General features: G+C 43.6%; 1 protein-coding gene across 1 annotated transcript; it reads left to right on the forward strand.

Annotated features, from left to right (window-relative positions):
- On the forward strand, positions 1-22601 carry MXD1 (MAX dimerization protein 1). The gene is made up of 6 exons (XM_066593027.1): positions 1-219; positions 3289-3385; positions 17338-17367; positions 20558-20672; positions 20787-20946; positions 21790-22601. Exons 1-6 carry the CDS (start codon positions 147-149, stop codon positions 21981-21983), a joined length of 669 nt encoding a protein of 222 aa, XP_066449124.1. The 5' UTR covers positions 1-146; the 3' UTR covers positions 21984-22601.
- Positions 22602-23212: the final 611 nt, after the last annotated feature.

The following is a 23212-nucleotide window of genomic DNA, read 5'->3' on the forward strand; positions in this document are numbered from 1 at the left end:
TTAGACACCGGCTGAGGACACTGAGCAACGAGCCCGGCACACACACCATAGCCCTGCTCAGCCTGCCATCTGTCACTGCCTCCTCCGCCGGTAACACCGTGCCCTGCTGTCACCACCACTTCTCTCCTCCTCCCTGGTGCTGGAAAATGGCGGCCTCGGTCTGTGTCAACATCCAGATGCTGCTGGAGGCGGCGGAGTATCTGGAGCGGAGGGAGAGAGGTGAGAGTGGATGTGTGTACGTCCTGTGTATGGAGCAGGCACGTAAAGTGATCCTGTGTCGTGATACTGCCTCGACAGGAGTCTAGATCGTGGCATACACTTGTCTAATCCTATATATAGGTGTATGCATCTACATGCATGAGCAGATCCTCATCAGCTGACTGCCATGTATGTGTATTCTATAGCAGCACACCTATGCATATACTATGCCCATATCTGCACCCTCAGCCATGCATGTGCATGCATACATGCTGCTTTAGTGCATGCTGGACATTAGTCTCCCTTATGTGCATGCATACAATAATAGGTATGTGTTTCATATGTACCCACAATCCACCTGCGTGCATCGTCACTATGCATGTGCACGGGACCATCGTCATACGTGCACCTTTTTTGACATGCACGTGATCATGCTTGCATATATACAGTATTAAAGCATGTAGAGCATCATCTAATATCTATATGTGTAATATAAACGTGCATCCAGTCTGCATATATATATGCGCGTGTACACACACAGTAGTAAATATTATGCAGTCATATCCTCCCGTGTATGATACGTGCAGCAGCATTTTTTCATCTCCTGCTGCCGTGCTCCATATTCACCTCCATATCCGTCGCCATGAGCACTTATATTATGAGTGTACACCTATATATATATATATATATATATATATATAATATGAGCGATCCCATTTCTATGTGACGTTTACAGCATGTTATTAACCTCACGGCTGCTCAGGGCCTCTTCTCATTCATTAGAGATGCCAAGGTCCTGTTGTCAGATGAGATGCCCATCACAGCACATATCATCTGGCATCTGCCTGAATAGTACATATCTCCAATGCAGCTCCATGGTGTGCTAATGTCGTCTCCATCAACATGCAACCAGCCAATCCTAATCCCCATCTATACTTGGCATTGCCAAGCTGCTGGCATTAACCGCCAAAGCAATAATTACCGGGCAGCTTCTCTCCGTAATACTCGTTAATTATCCTCCAAATATTTTTCCACTCGTCCCGGCTGCCTATTATTATGTTAATATATTGAATAATTCACGTGATGCAGCAGTGTGGTGCATGGAAATGGAGAACGGCTCTTTTTTTTTCTTTTGCAGCTAAAAATAGAGGGCATTTGCATAAAAAAAGCGGGGTCCTGTATTGGGTGGTCTGCAGTGTGGGGTACACAGCGAGGAAGCCTTGTGCCTGCGTGGTACTCACAGTCAACACAACAGATTCCAGAGGGGGGAGGAGGGGAGTGGGCTTCTTTCTTTCTTTATTGTTTTGCATATATTTAAAAAGTTTATTTATTTATTTTTTCACCTTTTTAGACAAATATGAATTTAAAGCGCTTACTAATGTGCTGCAGCTCAGATTAGGAGCGAATGGCGATTGTGACATGAATGTTTCTTGCGTGTGATTGTCATACGGCGTCTTATCTGCTCTTGTTGTGTTTTTATGTAGCATTGACTTTTTGAGATAGTGATTTATATTGTTTTTATATGCGAGATGTAAATCATTTACTAGTCCGGGATAAAGGAAAACTCCTGCAGATGTGCTGACAGATAGAAGTTGTAGACTTCCCAGTAGCTGAGCATCGGGAAGATGTGTAGCATGAGGCCCCTCCAGGAGGACACCGCACAAGAAGCAGTCACATTATCTGGATTGGGGTTCACGATCTAGTTATGCTATGTCAAATGTACTTTAGGGTTAATGAGGAAGGAAAGTGCAGTACCACTAATCAAACCCACATGAAGAACATGCAGATGTTCCCCTGGTTTCATTTAAAGGGGTTTACCGCCACTTAAATATCAGATCGGTGGGGGTCAGACTCTTGGCACCCCCGCTGTTTAAAGGGCTCAGGGTTAAGTGACTCTCCTTTGGCCTGTGATGTCATATGCGTCAGTCACATGGCTCTTCTGCAACTCTGTCCCATTTCATTGAATGGAATTGAACTGCATGAGGGGCCACAAGTGCTACATAATGTACTTGTATAGCATTCTCTCTAGCGGCGTGGCCCCTTCAATCAGTTGATCAAGGTTGACCCCCCACCACCACCACCACCAATCTGACATACACGACCTATCATTAGAATAGGCCAGCCATATTCAAAGTGACCCTCCATTTTCGGGACAAAATTCTGTCTCAAGATAGGAGGGCAATGGTACATTACATTACCTGGAGTTGTTCTTGTTTGCTGCCTCTCTGATTCGCCAATTGCAGGCCTGTTTTCAATTGTCCAAGATGGCTGCAGCATTTTTCCTGCTACACAATGCACACTGTGCACTGCTCTCTGATTGGGCAGTGCTGATCACATGAGTGTTAGTAGTCTAACACTGCCAATGGTTTATGGGGATTAGGTAATTTGAAGATTGTATCGGCCATCTTGGATGACCTGGAACCTATACAACTGCAGATAATACACCCCCCTCCTTCTCCGTTCCCAGGCAAGAATTTGCCCAAAATTGGAGGGTCGCTTTAATTCCTGGATAACCCCTTTAAACTTAGTACGGCATGACAACAATGCTAACCATTGAGCCACCATGCTGTTCATTCAAACCCATTGGAATTTGTCAGGTTAGCTTGTGTGGTCTTGTGGGCGTACAGTTTGCCATCATTGATGGGTAGAAGTTTTTCTTGATGCCCAAGTACCATGAGGCCTACTAGGAGAGCTACCTTGTTGGGGCACTTTTTTTTTAAACCCCAGACTGTTGAAGAAAGGCTTTGTAGATCTGGGTTAACGATCATACTGCTAAACTAGCAGTTTCCTAAATATAAGGTTGTTGTGGTTGGCATGTGCCAGTACTAGCCCTGCAAACCCCATCATAATGTAATTGCCGTTTACGGCAGCTTGTAATCCGCTTCCTTCCTCTTGCGCTGCGCTCTGTAATATATACCCTTGTTGTGTTTGATATATCGTTTTATGTTTTTATGCTTGTGAAGATTTCTTGCAATTATTTTCCATGTTGCGCCGGGGGTTGTGCTTCCTGCAGAACCTCATTACTTTGTCGCCTCTGCGAGGGTTTTCATGTGTTCTCCGGTTAACGGTTGTCTCTCGTGTCGTACGCAGAAGCCGAGCATGGTTATGCTTCCATGTTGCCTTACAATAGCAAAGAGAGGGACAGCTTGAAGAGGAAAAGCAAATCGAAAAAAAGCAGCAGTAGCAGGTAAGCGCAGCCCTGCGATGTCTTACTGTCACTTGGAGTTTTCGCTCGCCGTTCGCATGCAATCCACATGTGACACTTGGCAGACTGCACACCCCTGTGGATTCGAGCGTTCATTGAGAAACCTCTTGTGATTCCTGCTCCTTGTTTTCATGTGAAAAATGTGTCCGAGCTGTTAAAGCAGTGAGAAAGATATAGCAGAATGGCTTGGCAAGCGAATAGAATGCGAGGTGACACTTCTCAGGTGGAGTGTGAGAATGGCGCGGCTGTTGGAATTTATAGGACTAAAATAATAGATGGGATTAAACGGAAATGAAATCTAATAAAATCATACTATAAAACATAATTAGATGGATCTTTATGGCCAAAGGGCCTTTACGTATTAAAGTAAATGCATGCTTGGTGCCCACTTCTGGCTTGGTCTGCCAGCAGCAGCGCACCGGACTGCCAGCAGCAGCGCACCCTTGGTTGTGTATTTAGTGTCTCGGGCTAGTATGATTGTTATAGTAGAACTTTACACCCTACGGAACCCATATAGGGGGCAGACATCCTATACAAATACTCTACGGAAGAGGTCACATGGCCTCGCACCATACGATTGACACACTGGGGGTCTTGATTAGCAAATTAGGTGTATGTTAGAAAATTACCTATGTTGACGTATCGAAATAAGCACGGTCTACTGCTTTTTCAACTCTTACGCGATTGTGGACACCGTAAAAGGACAAACTGTAAACTGATGCCATCTTCAACGTTCATGCAGGTTCTTGGGCAAAACATTGTGCGGAGACCCCTGTGTTTATTTATGTAGGGACCCTCCGCGCCATTCCTAACCGACATAGCAGGCCTCCTTTTATTAATCTGCTATGGCCTTGTCGCTCGTGGCAAGCAGTTAGTGAAAATGAAAGCTGCATCAGGATTGTTTGCCAAGACCGGTCATTCTGCTTTGATAAATGAGGCTGAGTAGAACCAGCTAGGACTCTGCTAGGACGTCATCAATAAAAGGTCGGTACGGGTCCGGCAGTCCCGCCAATCGGCTGCGTTTGGGTGCTGCTGCACGCCAGAGTGCTGTTCTGGGCTGCTGCACAATGTTCCAGCGTCTCGGATGTGGGCCCTTTTTTTTTTTTTAAGTTTACTTTTATCATCAGGATAGGTCATCAATTTATGAAAAAACCCTTTAATTTAAACATCCGCCTGCTGCTAGAAAACACTTTTTAGCATTTTTTAAAGGTACATCCACGTGGGCATAAATGCAGCAGATGGTTTTTGTAGCAGAATGAAAAAATTCAGATTTTCGTTTTTTATTTGACCGTCTCCAGTAGATGAAGTGACAGCTTTGCAGCTCTTACCTTAGAATAAGGCCCTTTTACACGGATCAGTTATTGCTCAAACAAGCGAAAGTGAAGATAAACGTTCGCTTTTTGTTTATCGTTTATTTCATGCAGGACTAAAGATCATTGTTGGCCCGTTCGCTTAGCATACGGTTTTAATAGCGCTCATTCAGTCGTTCTCATTCACTAAGGCCGCCTTCACACTGCGTGAAAATCACGCAAGATTTCTACCTTGCAAGGTGCACAAATATGAACCCCGTTCCTTTGCATGGGTTGATTCACATTAGCGATGCTTTCCTGCATGGCAATGCGGGAAACAAATCGCAGCATGTTCTATTTAGCTCTCAATGGGGGAACTGAGACAGCCGCGGCGTGGGATTCCCTTAATCCCCGCAGTGATGCGAGGCAGTCTTAACACGAAAACGCCTCGCATCCACAGGGCTTTCTTATGGATGGCGAGGGCGATATCAGGACGTGATTTACCCACACTAATACAGCGAATGTGAACGACTGAACGAGCCAACAACGTATCTGCCTGAGCGGACTGTGACGTCGTTCGCTTGTCCAAATGCTAATTGTTTGGTGTAAACGGATCCTTCCGCTGCAGACAAAAGGCCCCGTGTGGCTATGAAGCCTCATGCTACAATCACACGGGCCAGTGCGATGCGGGCTGAGAAACCCATGGCGATGTGAAGCGTTTTTGATTAAAAATCGCATTACTTCTAAGAAATTACATGTTTCACGCTATTTTTTTTTCACTGGTCGCATGATGGTTCCAATTTATGTTGTAGTGTAAAAGGGCCTTTAGTTACATTTTTGTCCGTTTTCCAGTGTTTGCCGGCCATCACCGGCGCTGTGACTATTTTAGAAAAAACGTTATGCAACCTATGTGGCACAGCCTTGTGCTGGCGGCACTTCACAGGAGCCATGCAGCTCCAGTCGGATAAATTATGGCGGGTTTTATTTATTTTATTTTTTCAGTCTTTTTAGTCCTGAAGACAAATGTCGGCCTTTCAGGTTTTCCTCAGGAATTCCCAAATTTTTGACCGCCACAATAGTGCCGTCTGCAGCGGTATTCTTGCTGCTACATTTCTGGTGTCATTTCAGTATTTAGTTTTTGTTTTTTTTTACCTCAAGTCTATGAAGATTATGTTTACAGTTTGTGGCCATGTTGTATGGCTTTTTCAAAACTGTGATGTTTTGGTGTAATTTTTTGTTTATTGTGTAATTTTGTGAACGTGGTAACAACCACGACATCCTTAGTAATGTCAGACCATAACATCACTTGCAGGCCCGCTTTTTACCTCATACATTCACCATTTTGGATAAGGGCAGTGAAGACAGAAAACTAAGTGGTTACCCATAGCAACCAGTTTGCAGCTTTTCAATTTCCAACCTCTAAAGACTTGGATCTGAGTGGTTGCTATGGGCAACGATCACATTTTATGTCTATTCAGGACGGATGACGGCCATTGGCTTTGTCATGTTTTACTTCAATGTATTTTATTCTAAATTACAAGTAGAAATGATTTTTTTTATTATTAGAGTATTTATTTTGCTCCCTTTTTTATTTTTGGCATGAAGTTTTTTTTTGTTTTTTTTTATTATTCCTCTCTCATGGCATCTTCTACACGGACATATTTGCATGTACACGCGCAATACGCAGAGAATAGAATATGGGTTAATACACACACAGATGCGTATTTTTCCTGGTTGGGATTTTAAAAAAACGCGGTATGCTCTAGTTTCCTGTGCATTTGCGCATCAAAGGTCCCCATAGAAATCAACGGGAGTGCGCAATACGCTGCGTCATTCCGATAGAAAACGAACACATCTGGAACAACTTAGCCATATCATGCGGGCAGAAAAAGTACAGCAAAAACAGGCCTATAAACGCAAAAAAGAACCATTAGTTCCGCAAAAAATACAGCGCTAATGCGAATGCGTGACGGAGCCCTTAATATATAGCGGTTTGGATACATTCTTCTTCACTGGCTTCCATCATAGATTCTACTCAATGTATGGAAGTGGGCAATCGGACAGCGGTAACCATAGTAACATGAGGCAGGATAAGACACATGTTGGCGTGCCGGCCATGTGTGTTGCGCGTCTCCGTGAGGAAGGTTGATTATGCAGAGTGGCGTCTGAGGAGACGGATGACGAGGTCACGCAGAGTTCGGCTCTAATGGGACATCCCTGTTGAATTGGTTGTGTGAAAACCCCGGACATGACTAGAACATGAGGCTGGTGACATGGTGATGGCATGGCTGATGGCATGCGCTGATTTATACATGATGGCTCTGAATATAGATGCTAATTGTCTCACACGGGCCAATCCTGGTCGCCGACTACTGCTGCACTGACACAAATTACATCTGACAGTTACCATAGAAACCACATTTATAATTTGCACAACACAATAAAGTAGGTTAATAGACGTTAGCGCAGTGCTACCTCATCTATAAGGGACCGTGTGAGGATACACTTCAGTGCAGGAGTATATGGCCCATTTATTAGATGGAGCGGCCATCTTTGTATAACCAAAATGGCTGCGCAAAAAAAAAATGATGTAAACAAGGTGGCCATTAATACATATGTGTCTTAACGCTGGAATTAAATGGAAAGATTTCCCCCGTGGGATCTGGTGATGAATGATCTGATTGCATCCAATTCCTAAACATTCTCATCAATGGAAGATTTCCACGTCTGTCTTGGAAGATGACATTTGTCTTCATCAGGACAAATGGCAGACGCTGGAGCCGGAGTTCATCAGTCAGGAGAGGACAGAATTCATTAAGGCTTCCTTCAAAGCTTTTTTTTTCTTCTCTTTTTGAGTAAAAAAATCAAAAATCGCAGATATTTTCTGATTGTCTGCGTTTTGTTTTTTTTGTTTACTGCCCTTTTTTTTTTTCGTGGAGTTTCTTAAGGCTCATTTAGATTGGCGTTTAACCCGTTCAGCACACGGACCCATTATCGCCAATTGGGATACTACTAAATTGAGCGTTTCTTCTCACGGACTAATGAGCTGCATTAAAAAAAATTGCTGCATGACCTATTCTGGTCCGTATTATGCAATGTCCGCTGTCTCCACTGCTCAGATAGCACACAGGCATGCAACCGTGTGCAATCTAATGCGAGCTGCGCTAAAGAATCTCCGGTATAACTCGCAGAGAAACATCACTAAAACAAACACATTTGTGTTATGTGTCACATTTTGCTATTGACCTACAGCAAACGAGGGGGGTGCCACTGTGTCAAAATATTCTTTTTAAAAAGTGGGGTTTTTGCAAAAAATGGCATGCCTTAATAAACCGCAGAAACGCATTGGCGCTGCTCACAGATCTTTAGTAAAATCCAAGATGGCTTCCACTACGAACAAGGAGGGGGAAGGGACTTGTCATTTGTATTGTGCCAACTTTGCATTTGTTCACATGGGCATTTTTTGTGCCACGAACAATCGCCTGGCATGGAAAAATAGCGCATATGCCGCCGATTCCAGCAGGCGCTTTTGCGCACGACCGGGAGAGATAGTTCTGGTTCTATCTTTCGACCTATGTACACTGGCGGCTCTCATAGACTTCTATAGGAGCTGGAAAAATAGAGAATGGGAGGCAATTTAGCGACGTCCAATGCAGGAAAGGGCTTACAGGTGCCCCTGTAAGCGATTTGAAGTCATTCCAAGGATTTCCGGGCTGCGGCGTATCTTTTCTGCTAATATGTCACACCCGGCCGTGTGAATGGGCCAGAAAACGGGACTTGATTGCATCATTTGTTCATTCACGCAATTTTAACAATACATTCAGATGACCGCAAAAAACGCATACATTCGTGTGAAGGCGCCCTCAAGGCCAGCATTGTCCTGGGATAAAACGCTAGAGGTGCATTTATACATAACGATTCATCGTTCGCACAAGCAAACGGTGTCGAGCCCGCTCGTGCGACCTGTTTATACAGGCGGAAAAATATTTTGCTCGTTCACTCGCTAAATCGATCACTTTCACTGCACCAGTGAATGAGAATGACTGAATTATTGGTATTTAAACCGAATGATTAGCAATGGTTTTCATGCTTACGTGAAATGAACGATAAGCGAACTAACTATAGTTCATCGTCTGCTGTGTTTACATTGGACGATTCAAACAATCCATAACGATTATCGTTAAAAAAAACAAATAAACGCACCTTGAGTGTTGTGTGCATATCTTGCACTACTGATTCAGGTGAGAGCATATCACTTAATAGGCACTTATCACACTCTATGCCTTTTGGAATACTATACTAGATTGCGCCTCTGCATAGAATTCCCACTGCATTTACAGTAACAGCAAAATCTTGCCCGCAAGCTGCAGAAATAACCCGCGCAAAATACGTGCGGAAATTGACTTGCGGCATTGAATTCAAATCTGCGGCATATCAATGATGTCACCGTCTCTACTGCGGAATGCACCCCCACTCAATGAGGGGTTGAACTCCGCTCAGAAATTCGCAATGAAACCCGCACAAAATGGTGTAGGTGCGAAGGCAAACATTCCGCATCAGATCTGCAGTGGAATGCCTTCTGCGGACATTCCGCTGGAAATCACCCCTGTGTGGACCTGACCTAAAGGGTTGTCGCTTGAACACCCTCTAAACTAACTTTTTAAGTAGCGGCTGGCCCCTTGAACAGCTGATCCAACTAGTCCGCTTTCTTTGACCACCAACGCCAAGATAAGCTGACCACGTGTTTCCTCTGTAGCGACCGCTGCTGGGCGAACATAGTATTACATGCTGCCCATACTAAAGTCCACACATGGATGTTACACACATGATCTGAAAACATAAGGGTCACTATCTCAATCTCCAGCTTAACGGTTTAATCAGCAGGAGTTTGTCAATACGGGAATTGACTAAGATCCTTTTTGCTTCTAATCTGCGTCTTCATTGATGGGGCGGCCTGGTACTTAGCAGTGACGGATTAACATCTGCCCGTGGCACTGTGCCCTGTGTTGTCCCTACTGGATGTCGAGCACAGCGGGGACACGGCGGTAAAATATGATCAATAAATCACTGTAACAACTGAAATGGTGCGGACACAAACCGCCAAAGCCATTATTTATCGGCCATTCTATACATAAAGTGACGAACGCTAATTGCAGCCTTCCCAACCCCCCTGAGGTATAGCACCCAGCTTTTTACTGACCCTTTAAACTTTTATGCAAAGTTGCATCCAGCTTGTTCTTTTTTTCTTCGTTCTATTGCGGCCTGTCACATCATTTCTGTAGGGCTAGCATTCTATTCATGAACCCTTGAAGTCAGAATGAGTTGTACTATATGACCATTCTAGGCAGTTGATCTGCAATCTATTGGGGTTCTGTAGTAAAGTGACCCCTTCCATTCTAGGACCAAATTCTATTCTAGGAATGAAGGAGAGGGTATGTTACCTGCCGTTATTCTTCTCTGCCTTTATCCGTTCGATCTGCTGATTCCGGACCTATATTTAGTAATTCAAAATGGCCGCCTAATCTTTTGCACACTGGTACTGCTCTGATTGGCCAGTGCTGATCACATGAGTAGCTCTGGGCAGTCAAAGAGCAGGTATAGTGCAATGGTAGTCTAACATTACCAGTGCACTAGAGGATATTAGGCAGTCTGAAGTGTCCATCAGCCATTTTGGATGACTAAAAACGGGATCCAGAACTAGCGGGACATCAGCACAGAAGACCAACGGCAAATAATAAAACTGAACCTTTCAGTTCTAGGACAGATTTTTTTCCAGGGACTAGAGGGACGCTTTCAGTTGGCAGTAGACTAATGATTTGGCATTACTTGTAAATGACGTGACATTTTATGGGGTTATTCAGCGTTTAACAGCTGATGGCCTATCCTCAGCACAGGCCATCAGTATTTGATTGATGGGGTCTGACGGTCGGGTTCCCTGCTGATCAGCTGATTAAAGGAGCTGCATCGCAGCCTCTTCAATGTCTACATCTGAGTGCAATCGTGTTTGTATGCAGAATGCTGTATTATTTATAGTGGCTGTATTATTTATAGAGGCTTTTTCCATTGAAGTGAATAAACCCGTAGTTGCTATAGCAACTATACAAGCCTGTAGTACTCAAAATGGCCGCTACAAATATTACTTTTTTTTCAGACTACGAAAAAGATTGAACTCGGATGTAAACATTGAAGAGTCTACAGAGCTCGCAGGAGTGCCATGGATCCTTCAGTCAGGGAAGGTGACTCCCACCGATCAGATATTGATCGGCTATACTGAAGATAGGCCATCAGTTACTAAAGTCTAAGTAAGACCTTTAATGTCAAGTCATTCATTAGTTATCCAAAATCACTAATTTATTGACAACTTAAAGCGACCCTCTGGTCCCTCAGACCAAATTTTGCCCTGGAGCTGACGGGGGAGTTATAATATTACCCACTGTTGGTATTATGTACTGATGTCCAATCTGCCGTTTCTACCTGTGTTAGACTACCAAGCCACTATACCTGCTTTTTAACGGGCCATTGCTGCTCATGTGATCAGTACCGGCCAATCGGAGCAGTGCACAATGTGGCGGATCCCCACCGAACAGAAATTGATGGCCTATGCAGATGCTAGGCCAGCAATTTATAAAGCCTGGATAACCCCTTTAATAGTTGGTCTGAAATGTTATCATTTTGTAGAACAACCATATTTCTGACCATGCGAGGATCAGCCTTTGCTTCACTCTGTGACCCAAATTGAGGTAGTGAATGTTAAGAAGGTCACAATAAGGAAGCAAACATTCGGCACGTGCCCATTATGAGCTGGTATGTCATTTGTCATAAACGACGTGTCACTTGTAGTCTTTAGCATAACTCCAAGCAGAAAAGGATAGATTATTTTTTTACTTCCTCACGCCACAACGGTCAACCTAATTTGATCTAGACCGGCCTGTACTACCTTCTGCAATCACTAGTGTAGTGGAGAAAGCTGAAACCAGACAGCTCTGGTGATGGCTTATCTCCAGGAGGAACAAAAGGATAAAGGGCTGAAATTCAAAGTGCCCGATCCTTCTGTCCCTTGAAAGTTGGGAGTCCTCCATAAACATGCGACAGTTGACCAATCCTACCGAAATCGATGAGTTTGGAGGACTTCTCACTCATATGTATTGTGGGCCTTTGCTTTACTTGATGCTGATGTTCCGCTTATTTGCCACTCATTGCAAAGAGTGAATTCCGCAGCTAAAGTTGAGCATGTTATGTATTTGAGAATGTGCAATATAGCAGAATTCCACATGGATTTTGTTTTCCCGCCACATGTCAATGGTTTTATAGAACTCCATTGACTACCTCTGTTCTGTAGAACCATAATTGGACCACCATAGGCTTTCGAGGTCTTACTGTATCTTTATCCTCTGCTTTCTTCATATGGATGTATCAGACAGAAAAGCAATCTTGACGTGCTTCATCAGATGCCAGGGGATAAAGGCACCATGATACGATGCCACCCCTAGCACCGTACGTTGGCACATGGCGTGTCTACTGATCCACAGTCTTGGGACAAAGGGACTTCTACACAATGCTCTGCAAAATGTACACGGGGCCTAAAACTTGGTATGACAGCAGATTTCCATCCAGTGTTTATAGCCATCTTAACCATAATAGTTATTTACCCGCTAGGAGTATGAAAATATAGCCGTCCCCATAGAAACCTGTTATGACTGAATTGTTTTACTCAACACGGCCTGTTCAAAGGGCAGCACTTAGGAGTTAGTCGGGGAGCTGTGACTAGTTCTTTCCTTGTTCGGTTTCTCAAGTATATCATCTAGTGTTATTTTCATATGATCCTGTAAAAATGACATCTGAATGTAATTTTACACCTCTGGGCGTCAATGTAATTTCTTTGGCATGTGTCTTTCCCGAAGAAGAAAGTCGGCGTGAATTCTGGCCGCCTGCTCTGTTTAAGCAACATCTTAGGTTCTGACTTTAGTAAATATATGAATCACTCCATCGAAACACCTGCCCTTATCTCGACACCTACTCCTTTTCTGCTATCCATGTTTTTCAAGTTCGTTCACATGTCATAAGAGGCTTGCCAATAATTGCTGTCAGGTTGTGGATTTCGGTAGAGGAGAAAACGCCTTACCTGGACCTGTTGGGGTGGGGGTCATTAGTTGTGGACTACTGCTGGTTTCCATAATCTGTAGAGTTTAAGGGATTCTCTGGAACGACAAGATTGTTGCCCTAGGACAGGCCATGATCGGTAGGGGGTCCTGCGAGAGACTCACTGTTTACATAGGTACAACGGCTTAGGGTGGTCATACTCGTAAGATAGTTGTTGGCTGAACACTGGTTTGGCCGAATGTTGTCTTACTGGATAACCCTTACGCATGCTCGCTCAACGCAGCAATGGCTTATCTCCCCAAGAATAAAAGGATTGGGCACTTGAAATCCATCCTTATCTCCTGACATCTGGCATTGAGTTAGTCAGGAGGCCCCCATGCTCCTTAGGTGCTCAGCCCTTGTGTATGGTCACCTTTATCGATAAGCAGTTTGTGCCATTCAGTCCCATTCATGGGACTGGGACAAGGTGCAGTACTGGGCGTAGATATTTGGACAGGAGAGCTGATGTGACCAACTCTCAGGCCAGTGTTTTGTTGTTTTTTTATTTTATAATAAAAGTTTAATTCAATTTTTTTGTCAATAGGAATTTCTTAAGATTGCATGTTATTGCTATGCTATACAATGTCGTAATACATTTGATTATCCCACCTTTATTTCCCCACCCTCTCAGAAACTTGCATGTAAGATTAAATGCAAATTTTTTTTTTTTTTTTATGACGTACAATATTGCAAAACATCTCAACTTGCTTGTTGCATAGGATTTTGTTGTGCAATGGTCTCCTCTAAGATCACAACTCATCATATACGTTATTGTGGAGCTTTAGTACAGCGTGATTCAAAAAGAATGGTGCAAAAGTAAAGTCGATTTATTCCTACATGAAGTGACACACAACCGCAAGAATGACAGAAAATAGAAGAACTCTTCAAGTTTTTAATGCACCTTACAGATGTCCGATGTTGGCGCCATCTGTGACACCGCAGATATCAAGTTGGTAGTCCAGTTCTGCCCCGACGTATCCTAGCATATCCCCTGTTATGGATTCCACTGCAGCGGAGATGCGTTCTTTTAGGTAGTCTAGAGTCCCCAACGACGCACACCTTGTACATCTGTAAGGTGCAATAAAAACTTGAAGAGTTCTTCTATCTTTTTATGTCATTCTGGTTGTTGTGTCACGTCATGTATGCAGAAATTGGCTTTACTTTTGCATAATTCTTTCTGAATCTCCCTGTATAAATAATTACAAACTCGAACTAATGAGGCGGTCGAACCTCTAAATGTATCCACGTGAACTTCCATTGGACGGTGATGAACGTATGCCTCCTATGAACCAGTGTCTGCAGCAGTATGTTTAGGGCTGCAGCACACAGAGGCTGTGACTGTACTACGTGGCGGTACGACCTCTGTGCACTGCCGTACAGGCTCTGTGTAATCCCTTAGCTGTATTTAGGAGCAGCCTGACATGTTCTTATGATAACCTTACAGGGAGGGTCATCTGTGATATGATTACTTTCAACTCGTCAATATCTTCTCATCCGTTGTGCACGGTGTGTCGGGCTTCTCTCTTCACCTGTTTGTGTCGAATGTCACATTTTCTGCACTTCTGCAAATTCTATTGACAGGACAGAATAGAACGGTGTGACATCTTTGAGTCCTTGCATGTTGTGACCGCACACAAAGCATCTTTTGAGTTTGGCTTTGTTAGAATAAGCCACTTGTTCCGCCTTGAGGACTATTGATCAAAAAACGGCAACACTAAGCAGTCATCCATACGATAATTTAGGGAAGGGGTTGGGAGGTTTTTTTTGTTTTTGTTTTTTTCTAAATGGCTAACCTTATGCTGCTGCCTTGTTGGCCTAGAAAAAAACTGTTCTCTCGTGTTTTGTTTTGTGAGCTTCATTTGTGACTTGATTGCTGTGATACAGACAGGCAACGGACCTCTTGTATCCAAACAATGAAAATGTGGCCTTAGGCTGCCTGTCAACGGGCAAGTTGTCATTGCGTTATCCGCGGCGATAATCCGGCCGCGGGTAACGCAGTGAACGCTTTCCATAGGAGAACTATGTAAAGCACAGCCTGACGTCCACGAGCGCAGAATCATAGCAATTCTCTGCTCGCGGGATTCAAATCGTGGCATGCTGCGATTTTCCGCGGTGAGCCTATCTATTAGATGGGCTCACCACGGAGACCTGTCAGTTCTCCCCCGCAGAGGAATATCGCTAGCCTCGGCCGTGGACAGGCAGCCTTAATGTCCATAGCAAGCAATTGGTCTCCACACGTGCCAAGTGAAGCCTTAATTTGAGATCTTTTTAATTTATGGGGTCCGGTCAGTTATTGCAATGTCCGTGACATTTTATTGCCCACGATTCCAGTTACATTTACTTTTATCTTGTGGCTTCTAAGTAAAATTTGAACCGCCTGCTACCCTCTATACTAGGGGGCCGCATCCTTACATTTGTATTCAACTTCATTTTTACTATAGTCGTGCAACTAGTCAATGCGATAAACCTGCTGCTGTTGCCTAGCCGTCCCTTGTAGAGATGACAGTTGGATTCTCTATTTACCGTACGTTAAGAAGTCAAAAACATACATTTTACAAATCTTATTGAAAACCCCAGACGCTAAAGGAAGTCTGTCAGCACATTCTAAGCTGCTAAACCACTCGCACCTTCCAGATGTGCTAACACTTGTCTTTTTAGTGCCCATCTTCCTATCCCCTTTAAATGTTACCCTCACTGAGAAACTCTTGTTTTTCTGTGTTCTGTGCCATGTGCGAATGAGCGGTAATCTGTCCAATTGGTTTTCCTCTTACTCGGGCTGTGTTTCAGCAATAAGTCTTTCGCAACGCTTCCCCTTGTCTGATTGACTGCTACAGCTTTCTTCAACTTCTGACGCTGTGTTCCAAATTCTACACGCTTACACTTTATGCCTACGAAGGAACCCTGAGTAGGTTGGAAAGCTCGCTATAACATCATGTATTTTTGTAAGCCATTAAAAGGTATCATATCTACAAGATTACTTGGTTTGTCTTACTGAGAACAATCGCACCTAATTCCTACATGTGCATGCTGGACTTTGCCCATGTCCTGGGACTTGGCCTCATTGATGTCCTGTGTATGAGTCCTCTTTTTGCCATATAAGTTTGAGCTGTAGACATCAATCATCAGGCAAAAGGAGTTGTTGGGGTGTACTTAGTGCAGAAACCCAGGACCAGTCCAAGCAAAACAAATAATTTCTTTCAGCGCTTAAAGGCTCACCACACTTTGAGACAACTTTTTGCCTATATGATAGACAAACGAGAGTTCAAATAATTTTATTTGCCTAAAAATGAAATTTTTTTTGGTGCTGAAAAATCCCTCTAAAGTACTGGCCCTGAGGAGGGGGATCCCTTTTCTTCTAATTTGCTATCCTCTGTCTGTGATCATGTGAAATCCATATCTAGTAACAGAGTTAACAAGAAAGAATACAGGACTGCTTCAGCTAATAGTAATTTACTTTGTTACACCTACTGAAATCACATCTCCACTGCTCAGTACTTCTCTAGTGTTCTGCATAGTGTGTGTGTGTGTGTGTGTGTGTGTGTGTGTGTGTGTGTGTGTGTGTGATACACAGTGTTAGGCAGCAGAATCTGCGGTTTTCTCTACAGTACAGTACAGTACATGGAAGACAGCATAACAGCTAGTCTCCCCCCACCAGCTCAGAGAGCACTGAAAAGTAGAGAACCGCCTACAGAGAGGAAAATGGGGATAAACACAGTATGCAAGTAGTAGAATGGGTGGAAAGTACTATACAATGTACATGCATGGCAGCTTTTTGAAAAGTTATCTGAAAGTGTGGGTACACTTTACACATTAATGGCCTTATGGTCCAGTATTTGGTCGGTATGAGCCCCAGCCCTGCTGATCAGCTGGATAAAGGAGTTGTGTCACCCCATAATGCCTCATTAGCTGCATTTTCTACAGGCACAGCTGTTTGTTCATATGATGCTTAAGTCATTAAGACTTTGTGGTACACAAGCCATTGGCTAACGTATTGCCCATTAATGTATCCCCATAAGAAAGCTGTCAATGACCACATTCAGTGGTTGAAGTGGCCTCTTAAATCTCTCGGCCTTATGTCTGCCACAAAGCCATGATGTTCTTATTCTACTTTCACAAGTTCTTGAAGTTGCCATCTTGCCAGGTGAACCTATCCATGTTAGATTTTTAGGATAAGTTGAGGAAACCCAGTTAAGCATCTGCTATCCTTAAGTCTTTTCCAGCCTTCATCTTGGCCACTTTCTTATATACCTGGTTTGAAAACAGCCACGTAGCATTATTGAAGACAATAGGCCATCTTACGCCTTTGCTCAATAGGGATCGTACTTGTGATTCCGCCTAGGCTCCTCTGGTATTAGGCTCACCCACACAGTGCTCTTCTTGTCTCTCTGACATTCATCCAGCTCTGCTTTTAACATGGCCACGTTTCTGATATTTAAATTACTATGTAATTGTAAGCCTAATATTAGAGAGGATGTGACTAATTCATGGGTTATTTTTGCATTTCAGATCAACCCATAATGAAATGGAGAAGAACAGGTACGTCCAGTCTCTTTACATGTTTGTTGGTCACCCTCCGCATCCTACAGTTGGAAGAAACCCTTTCTTTTACCTCTTCCTCCTCATTGTCGTGCTGAGTCCTCAGAGCAGGACCACAATGTGTCACTCCTCACTTGATTCTGTGATTGAGTCATTAGAGATCTATTTATTTTTTTTGTCTGTTTTGATGTTTTTGTTTTTATTCTTTTCCCAATTCTACTCCACCCTGGTAATTATCATAATTATCGGGTAGACTTGTGTTGCATTTCTCTACTTCAAAAAAGTTGATCTACAGGGTCTAGTTTCTACAGTAAACCTTTTTTTTTTTTTTGTATGATGGGTTTCGTTTGTTCATTTGGAACAAATGTTTTATCATTTTTTAGGTCTTAGTATTGTTTTGTATTGAAATGATAAATCTTAAAGGGCCAGACATCCTGTGCGTATGCAGAGAATGGCTATTAGATGCAGGTTTCACCTCTGTGACCCACATACCTCTCCAGTATGGAGGTCCTCAAACACCATCCTGCCTGGTAAGGCAGCCGTCACATTCAGGCAGTGATAGTATGGAGAGGTGCCTAGTACTATGCTATTTGCATAACTCCCATTCATTTCTCCAGGGGTTACATGAATAGTGTAACACAGCAAGCTCGACTCTTTCGATAAGCCTTGCCACCTTTCCATTCAATTGCAGTCTGCATCTGGAGACCAGCAACAGATCTGGGGACTGCCTTTTTGAAAATACAGTAGTGCTTGAAAGTTTGTGAACACTTCAGAATTTTCCATGTTTCTGCATTTATTTGTGCTAAAACTACATCCGATTTTCGCGCCAAGGTTTAAAAGTAAATAAAGAGAACCAAATTAAGCAAATGAGTCTATATCGTATGTCTGTGTGTGGCAAAAGTATGCAAGCCTTTAGGATTAGCAGATCTAATTTGAAGGTGCAGTTAGTCAGGTGTTTTCAATCAATAGGACGACCTTCAGATGTGAGTGGGCGACCTGTTTTTTATTTAGGCCTCATTTCCGCCGCATAATTCGCGGCGAAAATCCGCTGCGTTGCCCGCAGCTATTAGGTTCTATTGAACCTAATAGCTCAGGGCACACAGCGCGGAATTCCGCACCGTGAATTCACCCGTCCTCACCCGCGGCATGCTCTATTTGCCGCGGGTGTACGCGTAGACGGCTTCCATTGCAGTCAATGGAAGCTGTCCGTTCACGCTATCTCCCGCTGTAGCACAGCGGAAGATAGCGTGAAAATGCTTCCCCGCCTACTGCCGCGTCATATGACGTGGCCGGCGCGTCGCATGACACGGCCGGCGTGTCATATGACGTGGCGGCGGTGGGCGGGGAAGCGTCATGTAGGACCCAGAACGACGGATCCGCTGGTAAGTATGGGCTCTCTGGGAGGCGCCGTGACGGGCTTCGCTGCGGAATATTCCGCGGTGGAGCCCGTCACGCTCGTGTGCAGCCGGCCTTAAAGAACCGAAATCTATCAAAGTCTGAACTTCACAACGCATATCATGGCATGAAGAAAGAGATTTCTGAGGCCCTCCGAAGAAGAGTTGTTGATGTTTATTAGGCTGTAAAAGGTTACAAAACCATCCCTAAAGAGCTCAGACTCCACGAATCCACAGTCAGACCGATTGTTTACAAATGGAGGAAATTCAAGATCATTATCACCCCCCTAGGAGTGGTCGACCAAGAAAGATCGCGCCAAGAGCAGGGTGCATAATAGTCCGCGAGGTCAGAAAAGGAACCCAATGTAGCCTGTAAGCAACCAAAGACCTTTCTTACTTTAGAGAATGTTCATGAGTCTACCATCAGGGGACCTTGGACAACAATGGTGTGCATGGAAGGATTGTAAGGTGAAAGCCACTGCTTTCCAAAAAGAACATTGCTGCCTATTTGCAGTTTGCTAAAGGTCACCCGGACAAGCCAGTAGGATATAGGAACAATGTTTTTGGTGACACCAAAATAGAGCTTTTTTGGCATAATTTTTTGGAGAAAAAAACACCAAATTACAGCATTAAAGCCCCATACGATTCTTCTAACACGATGGTGGTAATATCATGATTTGGGCCTGTTTTGCTGCATCTGGGCCAGGACAGCTCGATGGTACAATGAACTATACTAACAAATTCTAGGAAAATGGCAGGATATGTGCCCGTCAGCTGAATCTCAAGAGAACGTGGGTCATGCAGCAAGAAAACAACGCAAAGCACTCAAGTCCTTCTACAATAGAATGGTTACAAAAAGAATAAAGTAGAAGTTTTTAAATGGTCAAGTCAAAATTCTGACCTTAATCCTATAAAAATGTTGCAGAAGGACCTGAAGCGAGCCGTTCATGGGAGGCAATCCACCAACGTAAGAGTTGAAACTGTTTTGTACGGAGGAATGGGCTAAAATTTCTCCAAGCTGATGTGCAGAACTAATCAACAATTACTGGAAACGTTTAGATGCAATTATTTCAGTTATACCAGATACTGAAAGCAAAGGTTCACATATTTTTGCCACTCAGACATGTGATATTGGATCATTTTCCTCAAAAAATAAATGACCAACTCTAATATTTTTGACTCGTTTGTTTGGTTCTTTTCATCTACTTGTAGGACTTGTGTGAAAATCTGAAACTTTAGGTCAAATATATGGAGAAATATGAAGGGTTTACATACATTGAAGCACCACTCTGTGTGCGGTCCCAGAGGTGGGGAGTAACACTTAAAAGTGATTTAAGCAATGTATCTTCCTACCACCACCTAAAATTAAAAGAGTAAATATAGGGTGGGCCTCGGAAAAGTAGTCCGGCTCCACACAGTTATGCAAGCTGTCTACGTGGAAATCTGTCTTTGTTGCCCATAGCAGCCAATCACAGTACAACGTTCATTTTATCCCATCAGTATAAGAAATGAAAGCTGCACTGTGATTGGTTGCTATGGGCAACAACGTTTTTCTTTCGGACAGCTTTCATAAGAGTGTGGTGCCGGCTACTTTCCCATGGCGCATCATACGTTGCTATCCTCTATCAATCCAGTCAGACATTCCTCTGTCATTTGCATTTTTGGGAAAGTGGGATGACAATCAGTAGGGCTGCTACTGGGGCACGGCAATATCTGATTACATTTATGGACTATGCATATAGTCTTCTCCAAACTATGTATTGGTTCACCTTCTAATAGTTTGGTTTCACTCCTAGGCGAGCCCATTTGCGCCTATGTCTGGAAAAGCTAAAAGTATTGGTACCGCTAGGCCCTGAATCCAACAGACACACCACGCTAAGTCTCTTAACAAGAGCAAAGTTGCACATAAAGGTGAGTATGAGTCTGAGCCATGCCAGTCTATGAGTTCATGCCAGTCTATACCACACAGAGTTAGCGTTCACTTTCTGTAGTCTGTTTGATCACATCTGCTTTTCTCTTTTATAGAAACTTGAAGATTGTGACCGAAAGTCACAGCACCAAATAGACCAGCTACAACGGGAGCAGCGGCACTTAAAAAGGCAGCTAGAAAAATTTGGGGTGGAAAGAATAAGAATGGACAGTATAGGATCCGCGGTGTCATCTGAGAGATCGGATTCTGATCGGGGTGAGTACTTTTTAAAATAGCTTCCTCTCCTTAAAGGGGTATTCCCATCTCGGTAAATTATCCCCTAGCCACAAGATAGAGGATCGCTTCCCAATTAGTAGGGGTCCGATCACTTAGACTCCCACCTATCTGGAGAAACGGCTGGTCTTGAAATTTGGACAGTGGATGGCCATGCATGTGTGCCACTTCGGTTTTCACTTCAATGGGACTGTGAGAGATAGCCAAGTTAAAGTCATATCCATTAAAGTGAATACGACCACCATAGTTGCCAAGTACTTGAACTCTACTATCCCCAGCAGTTCCCATTGAAGTAAATGGCACGCAAGTGGGCCACCCGCTGTTGAATTTCGGGACCTGCGTTGTTTGACCCCCACCAATCAGCAAGTTATCCACCATCTCCAATTGCACATTGTATATCTTCACCCGTTGGAGCTTTTTATACTACACAAGTACATTTCCAATATGTTCTGTCATAGAAGAGAGAAGCATACCTTATGTAGTACATGTGACAACATGACACTTTGTAATATACCTTATCAGGGGAACGTGAAGTTGTCTTCTCCTTTTCAGCAACCTATAGTTCCTCTTTCTCTGCTGGCAATCTATGTGCAAATTTTTCGAAACCTCCTCAGAAATCAGTCTAGTTTCACACCATATGCCTATAATGGGGGAGGAGGGGGATGCAGCTGCAGTTTATGGGCCTCAGTATGCCATGGAAACGGCATGAGGGGGTGAGGAACAGCAGGAGAAAATATCCGATTGGGCATATGACACAATACATGTCAGAAGCCTCTGCACTGTGTTTATAATACTCAGTATATACATTTTTTTTTTCCTCCACAGAAGAGATTGACGTGGATGTGGAGAGCACAGACTATTTAACAGCAGACCTGGACTGGAGCAGTAGTAGCAGCAGTGCCAGTGACTTGGACGAACGGGGCAGCCTGCAGAGCATTTGCAGCGACGAAGGCTATTCCAGCGCCGGAATTAAAAGGATAGAACTACAAGACAATCCCAAAGCCAGTGTTACCCTATAAACCATCAGTTAGAGAAGGTGAGGGGAAGGGGGGGACAAGCTTTCAAGTGTCCCAGCAAATCTTCACCCTCCTTCCCAGTGCTTCTACATCCGAGACTGTCTTATCTAGTGACTGCATTCACACCATATTCTTGCACGTAAAAACAAAAAAAAAAATTGCCCACTCCGACTCCCAGCTCTCTGTTTGTTGCTTCCCTTCCCTAGAGCTCCTGAGAGGTATGTGGGTGTCAGTTTACATTTTAAGTCACGCGCTTATCCCATCAGCCATTGTCCTCCAGGAGACTACATTCCAAAAAAAAACAAAAAACACAACGAAGCACTCAAATAGAAAAAATATATATATATCTATTTATGTACAAAGTGGTGCAACAATGGTAAAGATTGTCGACCGCAAAAATGGAGGTTGAGCGTGTGCTGCTCACCTTCTGCATCCGTCATCTCCACCCACTAGATTTGACCAAGCACAGAGGTTTCTGCTATCTCCCCGCAACACAGAAAGTTTCTTGCATCACCTGAAATACACATCTGGGAGCGGTATGAAGGATTTATCTCGAAAGCATCTTGCTACACAGCAAGGCTTCAGTTTACAGCTATTATACTATCCAACCAGAAGCTGCCAGGAGGCTACGGAAGAAGGGGACATGTTGTCTCTATGCAGCGGTTCTGGCTCAGAACAGTGAGAATGCTGCTAATACAGATATACATATATAGAATATTTTATTTTTCACAAATTTGTGCACTTAAATGTTGCACTGAACCCAGCACACTCTCTAAAGAAACACAAAGCTAAGCTGGACCTCTCTAGCTTTTTTTTTGGGAGATCTATTAAGCCACTTTTTTTTTGTCAACTCTTCTTTATTACCCTGCTTTAGGTCGTTGGTGTCTGTTATGGCTCTGTTATAATGGAGTCTTATCTACTAGCTGTGTAAGGGTCCTGCAATTCCATGTTTCTGGCAGTACTTCATTAATATTGGCTTATTACTCCATAATCTGCTACCTTTTCCCCAAATCTGGCATGCTATCCACAGGGCAATGTATGGTTGTCCAGGTGTGGAAGAACCAAAAGTCCCACCATCGTCTTGACAGTCTTATGATTGGCACGATGGGGTGGGACATGTCAAACACAACATGGAAAATCTGGAGAGCCACACATTGTTTTGGTTGTTTCCGAGCGTGGGCACCTGACTGCAAGCTGTGCATCTTGAACATATGCTCCTAATTATATATTTT

The sequence above is a fragment of the Eleutherodactylus coqui genome, chromosome 2 (assembly GCF_035609145.1).
Source record: "Eleutherodactylus coqui strain aEleCoq1 chromosome 2, aEleCoq1.hap1, whole genome shotgun sequence".
In the NCBI taxonomy this organism is placed as follows: Eukaryota; Metazoa; Chordata; class Amphibia; order Anura; family Eleutherodactylidae; genus Eleutherodactylus; species Eleutherodactylus coqui.

Coding starts and splice junctions, on each gene's coding strand:
- MXD1 (XM_066593027.1), top strand. CDS start 147: ATGGCGGCCTCGGTCTGTGTCAACATCCAGATGCTGCTGGAGGCGGCG. Junction 220..3,288: donor TCTGGAGCGGAGGGAGAGAG/GTGAGAGTGGAT, acceptor TGTCGTACGCAG/AAGCCGAGCATGGTTATGCT. Junction 3,386..17,337: donor AAAAAAAGCAGCAGTAGCAG/GTAAGCGCAGCC, acceptor TTTGCATTTCAG/ATCAACCCATAATGAAATGG.